General features: G+C 47.2%; 1 protein-coding gene across 1 annotated transcript; it reads right to left on the bottom strand.

Moving 5' to 3' along the window:
• Window positions 1-66: 66 nt before the first annotated feature.
• prpf8 (pre-mRNA processing factor 8) lies at window positions 67-16,591 on the bottom strand. Its single transcript, XM_062552399.1, has 43 exons — window positions 16,440-16,591; window positions 15,606-15,725; window positions 15,351-15,519; window positions 14,936-15,100; window positions 14,608-14,826; window positions 14,161-14,373; window positions 13,943-14,068; window positions 13,710-13,815; window positions 13,404-13,594; window positions 13,149-13,268; window positions 12,833-13,022; window positions 12,612-12,731; window positions 12,342-12,476; window positions 12,103-12,232; window positions 11,755-11,951; window positions 11,379-11,585; window positions 10,803-10,966; window positions 10,405-10,531; window positions 10,095-10,287; window positions 9,788-9,975; window positions 9,354-9,592; window positions 9,067-9,213; window positions 8,741-8,951; window positions 8,458-8,574; window positions 8,013-8,260; window positions 7,506-7,685; window positions 7,113-7,248; window positions 6,694-6,863; window positions 6,211-6,340; window positions 5,970-6,116; window positions 5,694-5,854; window positions 5,399-5,590; window positions 4,968-5,205; window positions 4,685-4,813; window positions 4,442-4,555; window positions 3,691-3,864; window positions 3,170-3,363; window positions 2,712-2,951; window positions 2,476-2,617; window positions 2,206-2,346; window positions 1,613-1,752; window positions 1,103-1,305; window positions 67-768 (listed from the first exon to the last, which is right to left on the bottom strand). Exons 2-43 carry the CDS (start codon window positions 15,712-15,714, stop codon window positions 614-616), a joined length of 7,017 nt encoding a protein of 2,338 aa, XP_062408383.1. The 5' UTR covers window positions 15,715-15,725; window positions 16,440-16,591; the 3' UTR covers window positions 67-613.
• Window positions 16,592-16,888: the final 297 nt, after the last annotated feature.

The following is a 16,888-nucleotide window of genomic DNA, read 5'->3' as shown; positions in this document are numbered from 1 at the left end:
ACTTAATACGAAAACACTGTTTTTGTGTGTGTTCTAAGCACGAGTAAATGAATGGTCAACAACCAATCTATTTATAAAAGTGTAGATCTTTTATTATAAACCCAAACTACAGTGACCACAACGGATGCACAACATAGATACTGGGTAGACAAATTACAGCTGGCTTAAAAAAAAGTAGTTTCCATGTTTAATCAGTTAAAGTCACTGAATAAAAGAGCATTGATTCTTTTCCCACAGAGATCCAAGGCATCTCACCCTCAGCTAATCACACAGACAAACATCAACTACAAATTACAGAAGTGTCACAAAAAAAAAAAAAGGAAAAAAAAACACACAAATTAGGGTGGTGAGCTCTATACCTTATGGACAAAGATGATGACCATGCCAGTTCAAATCAAACCACCGCATGTGAGCCGGGGAATAGATGAAGATTAAAAAAGAAAGATCAACTGAAGAGACTCAAAAACAGGTTCCTGAAGCTTAGACTGAACTGCTCACACAAACAAAACAAAAAAGCCTTGTGAGTGACTGGGGTTGCCGTAAGTCTAAGCCTCTTAGATCCTTGTTGTTGAATATCAACAGTTGGTGCCAGGCGCGCGTGTGGCCCGTGGCTCTACTGGTACATGTCCTCTCGGTCGGCGTTGTAGATCTCGCCCTCCTGCAGGGAGGCGAAGTTGAGGAAGTGCGAGGGCCTGTGGACCTCGTGGTAGAACTCCTTGGGGTTGGCCAGCTGCAGGTCGTACTTCATGTTGGGATCGTGGCGCACACCTGTGATTGTGGTGGTGGGAGGGAGAAAGCAGAGATGAAGAGGAGTGTGGAAACTGAACAACCGCAGCCGCAATTTTCATTGTGGTTTTCTTTGGAAAACAAAACCACTTAGCAGACTACACTAAGTGAAAGTTAAGATGGAAGTGCCAACTTTCACTCTTCAGAGTCAGCAACGTACTAATTTGTATAAAATAACACACTAGTAATATACAGTGCCCAAATCTCCATCTATCTATTACGCCTCCTAGGACAGTGGCCCCTTTCTCAGGCACTTGGGCCAGTGTTGCATCCACTTATATTCCCATAATGCTTTGTGAGGAAAACCCAAACTCACCCATGAAATTGTAGTTCCACGACACCTGTCCTGGCACCATGAAGAAGCCGAGGAAACGATCGGACAGGAGCATCTGGACCCTCTCGTAGTGAGAGGGCAGGTAGCCCTTGGGGTTGTTACCCTTGTCGGTGTTCTGCCTGCCCCACTCATAACCACTGGGGGTCAGTTTGTAGGCAGTCAGGGTACAGGAGCCGGGTGTGAAGCTTGGAGAAATAAAAGATGGAATTTAATGATGAAAATGAACTAAAAGAGCAACTTATTTTTGACACTTTTCCAAGTAACGATACAAGGATGAAGCAACAACAACAAAATCCAAAAAAGAAAACATTTGTCTAAGGAGCCCTTCTTGGACTCAGAAAAAAAGGTTGTTTGAGGTGCTCTATGGATGGGAAAAATTCAGTTGGAAAAACAAGAGGAACTCCAAGGCACTCTTAACAAAAGTTAAAAAGCCTTTATTGTCACCTTAAACCTTTAATCCAAAAAAGTTTTTCTGCCTGTAACTGCATATACCTGCATGTGATAATGATGGTTTTCTCTCCGTCCCAGGAAGGGTTGTCGGCCATCACCTTGGCGTGGGTGGTGACGTCCTGTGGGGAGAGCTGGGGCGACTCGTTGGGCTGCGTGTGGATCCAGCCAAGAGGCTCCATCTCCTACAGGGTCAGACACGGACGGACGGACACACACGGACACAGACACACACACACAGGGTGGAGTACGTCAGACACAGACAGGGTTGAGGTCATAGCACACACGCCCAGGCTTATGGACTATTCGCCTCCACACATAATGAGTAATGTGGTCAAGCAGGACTGTTATTTCAGCTACTTGCAATTGAACTTGTTGGGTTTGTGGCGAGATGTAAAACCGTCTGAGCTGAATTCGGCCGTACAATAACCTTAGGGCCAGTTTAGACCTGTATTTCCTATAGGTGGCCTTTGGATGTAAACTAATCCGATTAGTTCTGTTTTAATGCCATACATTTTAGCCTCCCCCACCAAGTTCTGAACACTGCTCACCTAAACAAACATCAAGTGATCTATAAGCTCTGTAAGACTGCGGGTTGGCAGGCACGTGTACGTGAAGCTGTGTGTTCGCTCTCATACCTTGAGGTACTCGTGTCCAGGCAGCTGATTGGGCAAGTGCACGGTCTGGTGCGTGCCCCACTGAGGCACCATCACGATGCAGCGGATCTCCTTCACCTGAGGGTTGTCCGGAGGGCTCACGCCATACAGGTAACCAGCAATCTGAGGGAGGGAGAGAGGGAGAAATAAGCTCAGGTTAGCCACTTCACCCAGTCCACTTTCTCAGTGTAAAGAGCCCGTAGACATCTGTACAGTGTGCTGCAGTCCAAGTATGCGGTTTGGTCAACTCACCTGAGCTCGTAGGTCAGAAATGCAGATGAATTTCTTGAGAACATTCTTGGGCAGAATGTAGGTGTAGCCAGTCTCTTTGATGTCATCGGACGACACGTAGATGTGGTTTGTTCGCAAGTGCAAGTTGGCAGCAGAAATGGCCCTAAATACGACAAGAAAAAATGAAATGCATTTAGCAAAACTTCAAACTGAGCCAAGCTTGGGATGAAGAGAGCGCATGATTCGTTCGGACTCACCTGACTCTCCATTCGGTCTTGGAGGAGAAGGTCTGCGTCTCGTAGTTGCTGGTGGTGGAGGTGATGATCTCGTCGCCGTGCTTGTTGACGGTGCGCGTCTGGGTGGCGGTGAGCTGGGACTGCTCCTTGGTCTGCTTCTCGATCTCGGCGATCTGCTGCCTCTGCTGAGACGGCGCGGAGATCTCCATACCCAGGATGATGTCCCTGATCTCCGACTGGGTCAGAGACGCCACGTTCACACTGGAAGACAGACGAGGCGCAAACTATCAAAGACGGACTAAAGCTTTACTTGCTCTAGATGATATCAAAATGCAGTGATCACAGAGGGCTAAAACACAAAAACAAAACCATAATATAGTGCAACTAGGTGTGACATTATTATTATTATACCTGACAAGACACAATTAAAGAGAGCCCACAGTATATACATTAATGACTGTAACTGTTAAGAGACTCACTTGTTCTTTTTGCCGTAATCGGCAAGGATGAGGTCTTTGAGTTGCACCTCAACCTTGATCCACTCCTCATCAGTCAGAGTGGGCCAGATATGGTGAGGCTCCGTGATGGTGGTCTTGTCCGGCTTCAGGATGACTTTGGCGCGGTCGTTGTTCACGTGAAGAGCCCTCAGGATCAGGATCAGACGTGAGAACGCCTACACAAGAAAATAAAAGGAGCTAATTAATTGAAGCATAGAAAGGGAGCTCTTGTTGCTTTAGTTGGCCATTCAGGCCACTGGTAGCACATGTGCTACCACGAAGGTTAAGGATCCTGGGTACAACATGCCGCACGTTTGCAACTATCATCAGCCAACTGAGCTTGTCGCGGTCACATAGGCTGGGGTGTTGATTGGCCAATGTGGCAAATCCCCAATGCTATTTAACACATTTGTGTGTATCTGAAATGCTAATGTAATGTTTATCATTAGTCACTTTTCATGAAGCATCTGCTAAGTAAACAGAAACAAAACAGAGGGCAGTACCGTGTAGGAGGAGATGGTCTTGAGCCAGTCGTCGTAGAGGTTGAACAGGACCATCTGAGGCTCGGTGGCCTTCAGAATCAGGTCTCCAAACTTCTCCACCTTCAGACAGGCCTGGAATGGGAGCTGGAGCTCAGAGCCTTTGATCACGATGTTGGGGAAGTCCAGCAAGTGGACCTGAAACACAAACCCACACCACATGCTAAGACAAGGTGGCAAAAACAGCAGTCAGACTTGCTTGAAATTTGGGAAATAGTTCAATAGTGATTTCAATGTGCTGCAGTCCAATGGTGAAGTACTAGTTGAGGTTGTATAAATCTACTGTTTTAAAGGAGAAATCTCTGTCTCTTGAGGTCACCGAGTACTGTCGGTACGAAAGAAATCGAAAACAATCGGCTTTACCTCGCTCGAGTTTCTACAGCCAGCAGCTAAAGCAGCCAGACAGCCACAACACTACACGTTGGGGGCATGTCCATGAGATCCTGTTTAGCAACTCAAGCTACGTAAAAAATTTTTTTTTAAAAATGTATATATATACTGACAGTACTTGGTGACCGAGAAATGGAGATCTATGTGAAAACACGCCGGATTTCTCCTTTTAAGACGTCTTCGCTCATAACTGCTATACGATATGACACAGCGAGCCAAGGAACCCGATGTGCAGAGATTAAAATCAAGAGTCAGAGTAATCAAGCCGCACACACACACACACACAAGCTGTTCCTAAATCCCAGCCCTTGTGAAGAGAGCTCACCTCAAGAGGGTCAAGCATGCCCTTCCTGGTGACGATGATCTGTTTGGGCTGCTCCTCCACGGGGAGAGAGCGGATCAAGGCAGCCACCTCTTCAGCAGTCTTCCACTTGGCCAACTGTGGTTACACAACACGACACAAAAATGTGGTTCATTATGCCCACTTAGTGTGACAAAGATTCACATACAGATCAGAAAACGAAACCGTTGATTATTCGGAATGGAGGGAGGGGGGAAATATGGGTACCTGTCCCAGACGTTTCTGTCCTGCCCACACAGATGTGTGGATGATCTTCAGGAAGAGCTGTCCGGTTCTTGGGTTGAAGATGAAAATGGCTCCATTGATGGGCTTGGTGGTCAAGTTACCTTCAAAGGTCTGGTGGGGGCGTGGGAAAAATACTACCATTACTTGAGTGTTAGGCCTGTTTACGCTCAAAAGATTTGAGGTCTTAACGTTGAACAATAAGAACATGAAGACAGCTCTTATGACAGCCGAGTTGCTGTCCAAATCGGTTACGATGTTAACTCACCTTGTGGATGGTGACTCTGTACACATTGGTGTCATCCACGAACCAGATGATCTGGTTGGAGAAGAGCTCTCCGTAGTTCTGTGAGGACAGGTAGGGCTCAGTGGGCTCGGAGGAGTAGAGCTGCAGACCCTTGCGGATGCGCTCCCTCAGCACATACAGGGCAGGGTTGGCCTTCATGATCTTGGCCATGGCCTGCTGAATCAGAGGCTTGGCTCCGGGGAACCAGTTCCCATATGCACTGCAGATGACAGGGAATCAATACAGACTAATGAACAATCGGAGTAGAACCAGTCATAACAAAGTCAATAGGAATCATAGTCGCTTCATCAGTTCTAGATGTAAACATCTTACAAATCAAACGCAGTAATTCTCTGTCTGATAGATGAAGATACATACATGTATAAGACCTTATGAACTGTGACAGCACTGACCTGTGCAGATTGTAGGCCAGATCGATTGCAATCAGCACGCCGGTGGGGGATGGGTAGATACTCATGTTGTCCGTGGTGTAGTCCAGGAACTTGGCCCTGGCGTATCTCTCGATGTCGTGAGAGTCGTAATCTCCCCAGCGGAGCTGGATGTCAATCCAGTACTTCTGAGTGGTGGTGCTGTCCATGACATCCCTGCAGATAGGAACGAGAGAGAGGAATCGTCAGTTTAAAATCAATCGTAGGCGGCACTGATGCGTTTATTACACGGCCACAGTTTTATACAGCGATGACGCACTTTGAGTCTGCCAGCAGAGAGGGTCGGGAGACGTTCCACTTGTAGGAGGCGAAGAGCAGAATGTCAGCGCAGGACGAGTTCATCTTGTAGGACTTCCTGGGATGGATGGTCTCCTTCTGGACCGTCTCAATCTCCAGGGCATCCAGCTCCTGATCAAACACCTGAGAGACGCAAAACACAAGACAGCCATTGGCTCAGCGCTCTAAACCGAAACCCATCTAGAATAAATGGAGAGCTTGTGTTTGAATACGTTTGCTTGTCCTCTTCTCCTTTTACCTGACAGAGATCCATGACAATGCTCTCATGAATCTTCTGCCACAAGTGAGCTCTGAAGATCTGAATGAGGGAGATCTTGAGGGTTGGGATCTTGCCGTGCATGAAGATTCCAGTCAGATCCAACTGCACCTGGAAACCTACGTACACCTGGAGGTGGTACCAAGAGGAGAGATTATGGTCAAGAAACACTGGAGGACATTACCGAGGTCTAGCTGTAAATAGCAAAGCGGCTATGACTTACGTTGGCTCTGTTGATGGTTGGGGACCACCAGAGAGTGAAACGTCGATTAGGGATCTGATTCAGACCAGACCTCTGGGCATTGGTCAGCTTCTTCCATTTCATGGATTCTTCAAAGCCACTGGCCTTCTCCCTGTAAGATGGAACACAATACATTACTGAGAATGTGTAAAACGGCCAAAAATGTATACCACCATTCAAGCTTAAGCAAGCAAAAAGGGCAATCTGTGTCAGAAAAGAAAACAATGAAGCTATTCAAAAGAATGCCAACATTTGGGCTTCCCTGTATATTGGATTAGTGGCACAACACTGACGAAACAAAAGCACAGAAGCCTCATCCCTGACAGCTACAGCACTCTGCTACAGTTAAACACAACGTGCAACATGTCGTCAACCCTGCAGCCTTGACATACGACTTCTGAGAAACAGTTTCACACGTCCTTGCAACATTCCACAGCGCAGATGGTGACTCTCTCTCTCTCTCACCAGAAGAGACCCTCCCAGGTGGGGAAGTAGGTTCCCTTGAAGAGCGTGTGCTCCAGGATGCCCTCTACACCTCCCAGGGCCTGAATCATGTCTGTGCGGTAGTTGTTCAGGTTCCACAGCTTGCCGTCGTGCCTCTGGTGGGTCCACCAGAAGGGGTTCTGCTTCAGCACCTGAAAGAACATTTGAAACGGTTGATAACTAAAATTGTATATTCACGGAAACATTCTTGTGTTTCATAAACCATCTGCATTCCACAATTGATCAAAACCCTAATATTACATTCAATTCAATGAAACCGGTTCCAGAAAACGGCATTACGACAATCGATTTCCATAATAAATGCCCAATTATTTGATTAAAGTTAATGCATATCACACGCACACGTGCCACCCCTCCTCCCTCACAGGGCCGCTCTTTACCTGATACTGTTTGAAGTCGGTCCTCACTCTCCATCCCTTGTCATAGGCCAGGGTGTGTCTGTCCTTCTGGAAGAGGGTGTTGATACGCGGAATGCCTCTGTCCCATGAGTCCTCCAAGTCCTCAAGTGTCAAACGCCTGTGGAACAAATAAGCTATTTATTGCTATGTGTAATTCAAATTACCGTAAGAATCAGGAGAATAGAAAGAAAGGTCCTGGGCAATAACATAAGCAAAGTATTGTGAATAGAGCAGGATATTTTAACGCTTGTGCCAACTTACAATAGATTTAGCACACTGTACACACACAAACTCACACATACATGTGAACAAAAAACTGCCAGAAATGAGCTATGTGTGTCTATTACAGTCAGTAGAGTGTTGTGTGTGCAGTACCTATTCTGAGCGATGGCCTCCTGTCGCTTGAGGGCGTACTCGGCCCACACTCGCTGGGAGTCGATGAACTCGCTCTCCCACGGCTGGATGTAGCGGTACAGATTGGGGATCAGCTGGTCCTCCTCGTGGCTCATGCCCGAGCGGAAATGGGTGATGCCTACGTCGGTCTGTTTGGACCACCTGGAGGGAGTAGTGGAGGACACAGGCAGGTCAGCACCATCACACACACACACACACACACACACACACACACACACACCTCAGTGGGCTTCTTCACATTTCATAGTGCCAGTGGGAGCTAGCTGTGATGAGATTTTCCGCAACAACAAAATATGAAAGGAAACGCAAAGTCTATAGCTCTAAATGTACTTGTAATTACTTGTAAGATAGCTACGTCTAGTGCAGTAAGTAACTTCTAAGTGAGTGAAAGAAACTTGAACAGCCACACATCTATTCATTTAGGGGTACTACATTCCATGAACTCTGGACTGAAGCCATGACTTTTACCTGAGGTCAGACTGTGGGATGAGCACATGGCCCATGGACAGCATGCCCAGTCCTCCCAGCTCTTTGGGGGTGTAGAACACCACTGGGGGGAAACGACTGGGCATCTTGGAGTTCAGCCCAATCTTGATACGGGTCTGGATCTTGTTCTCACACTTGACCAGCAGGTCCAGCAGCTCCTGGGTGTTGACCACAGCCTCGCGGAAGTAGGTCATGAGACCAATCAGAGCCGTGTTCCACTTGTTAACAATCTTGACAGGGGAAAGCAGACATGGTCAGTTAAAAAAAAAATATAGCAGGGAAAAGAAAGAGATGAAATAACACTGAGAGACTTATTGAAGGATATTTTACATTAAATGAGATTTAAACTCTACATTCAATGATATTGAAAAAAAAGACATTTCAGAGGTGGAAAACGTGCATTATTGCGGTTTTATCCCCATCTCACCTTGGTGAAGGTGGTAGATCCGGAGGCCATGAGAATCTGACGAACTCTGTTGTGGAACCTCTGCATGGACTCATCGTCCACACGCAGGAAGCACTGGGCCGTCCTCTCTTTGGTCACCTATGAACACAGCAACGCAACAGCACGCACAGCGTCAGTACTAGCACACAATGAACAAATCAACTCAATACTAGATCTCTTCTAGTCTCTGCCAAATTCATGGCAGCGCAGCTCAACTGATTTGCCGTGTGTGTGTGTATGTGTGTGTGTGTGTGGGGGGTCTCACCTCGTTCTGCAGGTTCCACACTCCATCTTTGTGGGTGAACTCCTCGTAGCTTGTGCGGCACTTGGGCAGGATGCGGCACTCGAAGCCGCACATGTTGAACAGCAGGTTGGGGTTGTCTTTGCTGTAGACGGACACAAAGCTGTTCTCCCACTGCACGGTGGTCACAGAGCGCGGCAGGCGGTTCTTGATGTCCCAGAAGACGGCACGGCCCCTGGAGAGAAATGTGTGCAGGTTAAGTTATCATCAGTCAATCACTCACATGTAATCTTTCATGGCTAATGCAGAACATGACTTCAGTATGACTGAGCCGCGACAGTGCCACTCACAGGTTGACGTCGTGCTTCATCAGCCTCATCCTGGCGTCGCGGGGCCAGCACTTCTTGTTGTTGTAGCCCACAATGTTCTCATTGTTGGGGTCTGGATGCTCCGTCAGGTACCTCTGGATGAGATCTCTGGCGTCATCAGCAGAGAACCTGTCATTTAAAAAAAAAAAGAAAGAGAGAAAAAAAGCGAGAGAGGAAGAGAGGGAGAGATAGTAACCGTGTTAGATCTGAAGGACTGCTGGGTGCTGGGTTCTGAGAGGACACAGATGAGCAGTGTCTGAAGGCCTGACCTGAAGAAGATGTGGATGCGGTCGATGTATCTGCAGTACAGACGGATGGGGTGGGCCGCCTCGGTGGACGTGTCCTGGAAGCTCAGGAAGTCGTTGGGCATCTGCGGGGGTCCGGCCATCTCGCTGGCCCTGTGCAGACCCAGCACCAGCAGGTCCATCACCAGGCCGTAGTACTGGACGATGAACGAGGCAAACTGCAGGCCTCGGATGATGCCGTACGAGTTGGTGTGATTCATGTCCTAAAGGTGGACACAGAATGAGATCGATAAGGTTTTTACAACGGATACAAACTCTTTTGTTCAATGGAAAGATTAATAAAAAGAGGAATCAAACTCCACGGGCCTATTACAGAATAATCATTATAGCGCTATAATCGACAACACTTAAGTGTGCAGCATCATTAAAGTGGTGTCGGAACACGGGACATGACCGACCTTGTAGTTGATGACTACGTTGTTCTTGGCAGTCATGTAATCGGCGATGTTGTGGTCGACGATGAGACGCAGCAGCCTGTTGAGCAGCGTCAAGTCAATCTTCTCGTACATCTTCTCATAGCGAGACTCCAGCATGACGTTACACTCCCCTTCAGCGGTCTCCCACACGTCCTGCAGGTTGTTGATGCCTGAAAAAACAAAATTAGGGATCTCTATTACACCAAAGAGCAACTAATTGATTGATTGCATCTTATGTTTGATAATTACTCCTAATGGCTGACACTTGTTGGTAGTTCTCCAAACCCACCTTGGCACCACTTGTACACCAGCAGTGGAGGAGGCTCTGTGTCGGCAGGTTTGATCCAGGGAGGGAAGAGTCGGCGCTTGTCGGCCTCATACCAGAGGTACTGGTCCAGGTAGGCATCGGTGATCTTCTCCAGGGGCTCCACGTCGTACACGGGCACCAGGTGACTGTACAAGTCCATGAACTCAATGCCCACCTACAGCCACAAACAGCAAACGCCACAAACTTAACACACACACACAGCAATTCAAACTACAGGTCCACCGGAGACTAATAATGTCATGAAGTCTTTGGTGCAGGAATCTTTGCTGACCTCTTTGAAGGCTCTCTGGGTGAGGAGGTGACGCTTGATCCTGGACAGGGCCTCGTGAGGGTTGTCGTAGGCCTGCTCGATCAGACCCAGCTCCTCACGCTGGGACTGGTTCAGCCTCGACTTCACACTGCGTAGGCACAAACAAGGCGCTTACTAGACGACCAAAATACAACGCCCGCATATATCCACATACCCACAAACCCACAATCTGTCTGTGCATGTTAGTCTTCAGGTAGACGCTTACAGAACTGGCTTAAAGCAAAACATGGTGCATCCGGCATGCTTTGTTTTCAGCCAGTATTGCAAGCAGCTACCTGAAGACAAATGCACAATTAATATAGAAAAGAAAACAGGAAGTGACATAGGCCATAGGCCCACGGAGGACGCGTGTGTCACACCTGTAGGCCTCCTTGAGCCTCTCCAGGGCCAGGATGAGCAGCTTGGTGTCGTGTTTGTAGGAGAGGGGAGGGAAGGGGATGGGGGAGAATCGTCGGCTCTCCAGCCAGTGGACAGTGGTGGTGTAGATGGCCACGGCCTCCTCAGCTGTGATGTAGGGACCGTCCTGAAAACAACAACAACACGACCATGTCAGCCATGCCAATAACATCACATGATGCTGCCGTTTGACATTTGCAAAACAATTTATCCTTTTAACCTAGAAAACGAAATAAAACTATCTGCCTCTTTTTCCCAAGAAGACCAGGGTCACGTCACGTTTTTTGATCTGGAACGAGCAGCTGCAGCCACAGAGGCCCCTTTGTGCTTGTTGCCCGCCTGCCCAACTCTAGCCACGGCCAATACCCAGTTTAATCAAGCGCTTCCTGTTTAGAGGGCATGTGATCTGCAGCAGTCCTAATTTATCACACAAAACCACTAAAAGCTTTCATCATTAAACCATTCAAGAGCGCAGAGACAGATTTTACACTACATAAACAACACACACACACACACACACACACACACATCCTACTAACCTTCAAGTAGTTGTGCTGCCTCTCCTGTTCGGCCTTCAGATAGAGTCGAGTGAGGCGACCCAGGTTCTTCTTACAGACAGTCTTGTCCACGGTGGCACCTCGCCTGATTCGCTCACGGTTGTAGTGAGCCGTGTTGGTCCACCAATCAGCTTTGGCTTTCACGTAGCGGAGAATCATGTTTTCGATTGGAGTGGGGAGGCCTGGGACCTGGGAAGCACAAAAAAAAAAAAACACCACAAGAGCAACATCAACATGCGAGCTACATAGAAATCTTGAAGTTACCTGAGAAATTCAAGCAAACAAAATTAAATGTATAGTAGCAAAAAACAACAACAACTGCTTGGGGTAAAATAGTGGATATTTCCGTGCTCTGTACCTTCCACGGAATGTTGGCCTTCCAGCACCTCCAGGACTCGCTGAGGTGCTGCAGGATGGTCCTGGCCTTGTTCTGCTTGATGCCCTCTGGCATCATGTCCAGGATGTCGTGCATCACGGCAGCGCGGAGCTCCAGGTCAAAGTGAGACTCCACGCGCTGCTTGGTTACGGTCTTCGCAACTCCCTTGGAGTGTCGGCCTGGAGGACATATCGAAACATTAGCCAAACGATCATACCACCATTCTAAATCTACACCCCTCCTTCAATCAACATATAATAATACTACTACTAATAATAATAATGTTAGAATAATGATGGTGCTGTGTTGGTGCCAATATGTGATAGTTACCCTCAAACTGCCTGGCCAGCAGGTTTCCAAGCCACCTCTCCAACAGGGGAGTGATGCCCCTCATGAAGAACAGCCATACTCGCCAGCCCGGGGCCCAGAACCCACAGCCAGGGCCTTTGCCCACCGGCCCCTGTAGGCAAACACATCACAGCACTTCACACAGGGTTTACCAGACATTCTTGATCAAATCAGCATGCCTCCACACCTGTACAGTTCATGACCCTGAGGGCTGTACTCACGGTGTTGAAGCGGTAGTAGATGAGATGCTTCAGGTCCTTGCACATGCGGATCTGTCTCATCAGCTTGTACTTGTAGCGGTACATGCCCGTCAGCTGGCCCACGTGGGCGAAGATGTACTGCAGGCCGTCCGACAACTGCAGATAGATGAAATAATGAGAGCGGGGTATATAGGAGCCTATTCTCTAGACTCTGGTGAAACGCTAACACACTAACACCCAGCATCAAAACTCCTAGTTCAAATCAAAGTAGGATCTTTGAGCGGCCGTTACCTGGAAAGCGTCAACGTTGCCCAGTCGGTACTGCACGTGACTGTCCACCACCAGCTTGCTGAGACGAAGCACCTCTCGGCACAAATGGAACGCGTTTCCGAATCTGGACTTCTTACGTTCCTGTGAGGGAGGAGAAAAGCCAAGCACGTTTGAGACACCTGACAGACATGGGGGACAACCCAAGAGCTCAAGTCAACTCCTCGTCATTGTGATGAGCTCACCTTTGTGGTCAGGGTCTTGACAGGCTTGAGATTGAAGTTGTAGTCCAGATGCAGGTAGTTGAGGTTCTTTCTGTGAATGAGCAGGTTCAGCATGTTGTAGCCTTGTCTGCACACCTGCAGCCCGACCTCCACCCAGTCCAGCTTGGTGGACTGGAAGAACTTGGTGGCCTTGAAGGAGCGGAACAGATACCTGCCAGAGGAGAATCACAAAACAAATGACTAAAACCCCCAAAATAAGCGGTTGTAACACAGCAGAAGTCATATTTCGAGAAGCTTTAGAAAAGGCACAGCAGGTGTTATATTTCCCCAAGTTTACCTCTTCTTCTGTGCTTTGGGTGGCCTGTGCTTCAGAGCGTTGAGCACATAGTACTTCAGGAGCTTCTGGTAGGACACCCGCACCTTCACAGGCTGACCTGCGGGGCAGTGCTCCCGGTACCTGCAGGGAGAAGACAAGTCATCACTTCAATTACCGCTATACAAATCCACCATTGCCGTAGCTGTAATTCAGTCAAGCCTCTAACTCAGAAGTTGTTCCAATGAGAAGTGATGTATGGTCACCCATTGTACCCACCAGTTCTTGATGAGTGGAATGTCAATGGCACGGCGGGTTCTTCCAGAGCGCATGTTGAAGGGGCGAGGGGCCCAGAGCAGGGCGATGCCATTGGCGGTGTTGTCAGTGTAGAGTGGCGTCTCTTTGAGGAAGGGCTCCACAAACTCAGGCAGCTCAAACTCCTCATCGTCATCAGGCAGGGGCTCCTGGCTCTGTTGACACCCAAACAAATACAACGCGATGAGCAAATTGTCATCAACATTCTTTGGGCTCTGGTCAGAAATCCAAACAATGCTACTCACCAAGAAGTTCATAAAAATGTCTTACCTTGACTGAGTGTCTGTGGGAAATGGGGTTGATCAGTGGGTCAAAGTAGAAAGCTGGCAGATCAGGGTCCTCTGTCTTAATGAACACCACATTTGGGGTGTGGTACCTACAAACAGACACAGCAAAAAATGATCAACATCATCGTCATCATAGTCTTCGTCATCATCATTATCATCATCATGATTAACGTCCGACTGAACAATACAATGAGCAAAATAGGCGCCTTTACTAACCAGGTGAGATGCACGTGGTGGGGCAGATTGTTGTACAAGTAGGGGAATGCAATCTTGTACTCGGTCCTGATGGGCTGCCGGATGATGATCTTGTTGATGTCGTTGAACTCATTCCAGTCCTCGTCCCTGCATGGAGTTCAAGAGGATTCATGAGGCCCACCGATATCAAGTAGTAAACCACTGAACACATTCACCTGACAAGTGGTCTTCACACTCACTGTAGATTGATGTCTCGGACAAGGGGCTCGAATTTGGGGCCCCCAGGGATGGCCATGTTCAGGGCTTTGGAGGTGAAGAACGCCTTCAGGTCAAACAGGTAGAAGTAGTTCTTGTCCACCAAGTCTGTCAACAGTTGATTGGCCAGACGGTACAGGGTGGACATCATTGGCAGAGTGAACTGCCACCGACGATACGTGGTTCCATTCACAAATCTGTGGGAAAAGTGAAGATAGACCAGTGAGTTAATTAAAAGATGGAGGATGGGTGAATGTCATGTTTCTTCTTTTAATATTTATATGTGTATGTATGCATGCATATTGTGTATGTACTTCCATATGTATGCATGCATATATGTTTTCTTTGTTTAAACTCACATTAAAAGCATTTCAACTAAAAGGAGCGGTAAATGGATCAGAAATACACATCAGTTTGTTGCACAGACTCACTTGGTGTTGTCTTTGAGGGGCTGGTGCTCATAAAACCACTCCACACAGGAGCCATCCTCCTCCGTGTCCAGCTCCATCTGAATGGCCTCCAGGGGCTCCACATCCAGGATGTTGTCTGCGTAGTCCAGCGGAGGCTCCTCATCGTCGAAGGGCGGGAAGCGCATGCGCTTGAAGTGCCGCCTGTCTCTCTTCTCACGACGCATCATGATCCACATGGTGCTGCAGACACAAACAAGTAAATGAGTTCACATAAAACTTTACAAAAAAAAAAATCCAGATAAATATAAAAAAGAGGACAGAAGGCAATGGACGCTACATAAACACTCACCCCCACTGTGCTATGTAGACTGGCTCAATAACCCAGGGGATCTCATTGACAAAGGAAATGGCTCCAGTGATGTGGTAGAGCACGGGTACATCCCTGATCTGTTCCCATGGCATGGGCATGTTCTCAAGCAGTTTCAGCACTGCATGGGGCATGTACTTCAGGGCCCTGCACACAACAGAGAGAATATGGATTTTGTAAAAAACTGTTTCACAAGATATTCATTTACCAAAAAATTATGGGCTCAAAACACAATGTTGGACAGTCTTGTGCATGACCTAATCACGTGTGGTGTTTGTGCTTAGGATCTTGCTCACAGAATTCAATTACCAAATGATTTCGCCATATTTTATTAGTATTGTCTTATTCAACAACATATGGACATTCCAACACATGTTGGAAGAATCACACTGCTTACCCAAGATAAACTCTTTTGTCATGACGGAACTTCCTGTTGGTCATGTCCCCATGATCCCTTATGATTTTCCGAACATGCTCTGGAGGCATGTCTTCCTTCTGTGCATCCACAAACCCAAACTTGCGCTTCTCCGAGTAGCGCTTGGCCTGCAGCTGCTGCCATTTGCGAGCTGTTGGACATTTTGAAACACAAAGACTACGGTCAGCACTGGAAAAAACATGCAATCAACTCCTGTCATATTTCAATAACACTCACCTTTCTCTTGCAGTTTTTCCTCGGACATATAATCTGGGATCGGGGCTGGCGGGTTGATGCCAGGAGGCATCCCGCCTGGGACACCTCTGAAGGGGAAAGCAGCTGCCATTGCAGCTTATCCTGTAATACACAAACAAATGAGTGAGTAGGAGATAACTCTTAGAGAGCGGGGCAGACTCTTACATATTAAATGTTTAGAGTATACATGCTCACAGCTTTAAAGACAAAGACAAAAGCTTCCTTCAAACGACGTCTCACAATAGTGGATCTGTTGCTCTTTTTGCAAAAGTAACTATACACAAATGCGGCCATGCAGTTAGCTGACCAGTTAGTTACCATCCAAAATACAATGTTTAAAAATCAAAATATTGACTAATGCATGAGATACAGTGACTTAATTCCTTTCAGTCCTCTAAGCAAATAAACAAATAGGAGTGATATTTTGTAACATAATTGGAAAACGTACTATGCAACTTGTTTCAATTCAGCCAGTGACCCACATAGAGTAAACGTTAGCTAGCTGCTTGCTAACATTGGCTGCTCCAAATCGGACGACTCGACAACAAAAGCTTGTTTACTGCTAAATTACATGAATGGCGGTGTGATTAATATTGAGAGGCAAGTTATGTCTCCAATACGAGCTTCTACAGTTTGATGTTGGCTGTTTCTGTATAGCTTAAGGTAGGCTTAGCATAAGCACTCCAGATAGCCATGCCGATTCGATTGAAATGAATTGTTCAGGAAAAGCTAGCAGGCTAACATACCTAGCGCAAGCTACATTGCAAAACCAACCCGTATTTGTTTACAACTGTGTAAGTTTCAAGCCACTCTTACCTTCAACTCCAAAGTAACTTTTCAGAGCTGAAATACTGATTACAGACTTTACATGTAGATTAATATCCGTTAAATTTCTGTTCAGTACTTCATAACACCGTGTTTTCCACGATTTCCTGTAATGGTCGTTTGTCGAATGGCGCACTGATGTCGGATCGTCTACGCACGTTGAGCGTATGCTCTTCTGATTCACAAAAGGAGATACGTTTCCCTATGCCAAAGACGTATTTGTATGACCACGACTTACGTCGAAATATACGACGAAAGCGTATTTACGTAACTAGTAGATTCCCGGATGTTGAACCGGAAGTAGACATACCAGCTTCCGATGATCGCAATGAGCATGCGCTTCACTGCCAAGCGAGTTTATGGTTTATTTCTATGGTTCATTTATTTAGTATTGGGTGAACATCTACTCATCACAACAATTATTACAACTCAACAGTAAT

The sequence above is a fragment of the Sardina pilchardus genome, chromosome 13 (assembly GCF_963854185.1).
Source record: "Sardina pilchardus chromosome 13, fSarPil1.1, whole genome shotgun sequence".
NCBI lineage: Eukaryota > Metazoa > Chordata > Actinopteri > Clupeiformes > Clupeidae > Sardina > Sardina pilchardus.
This window is presented reverse-complemented; position numbering and strand designations above follow the sequence as displayed.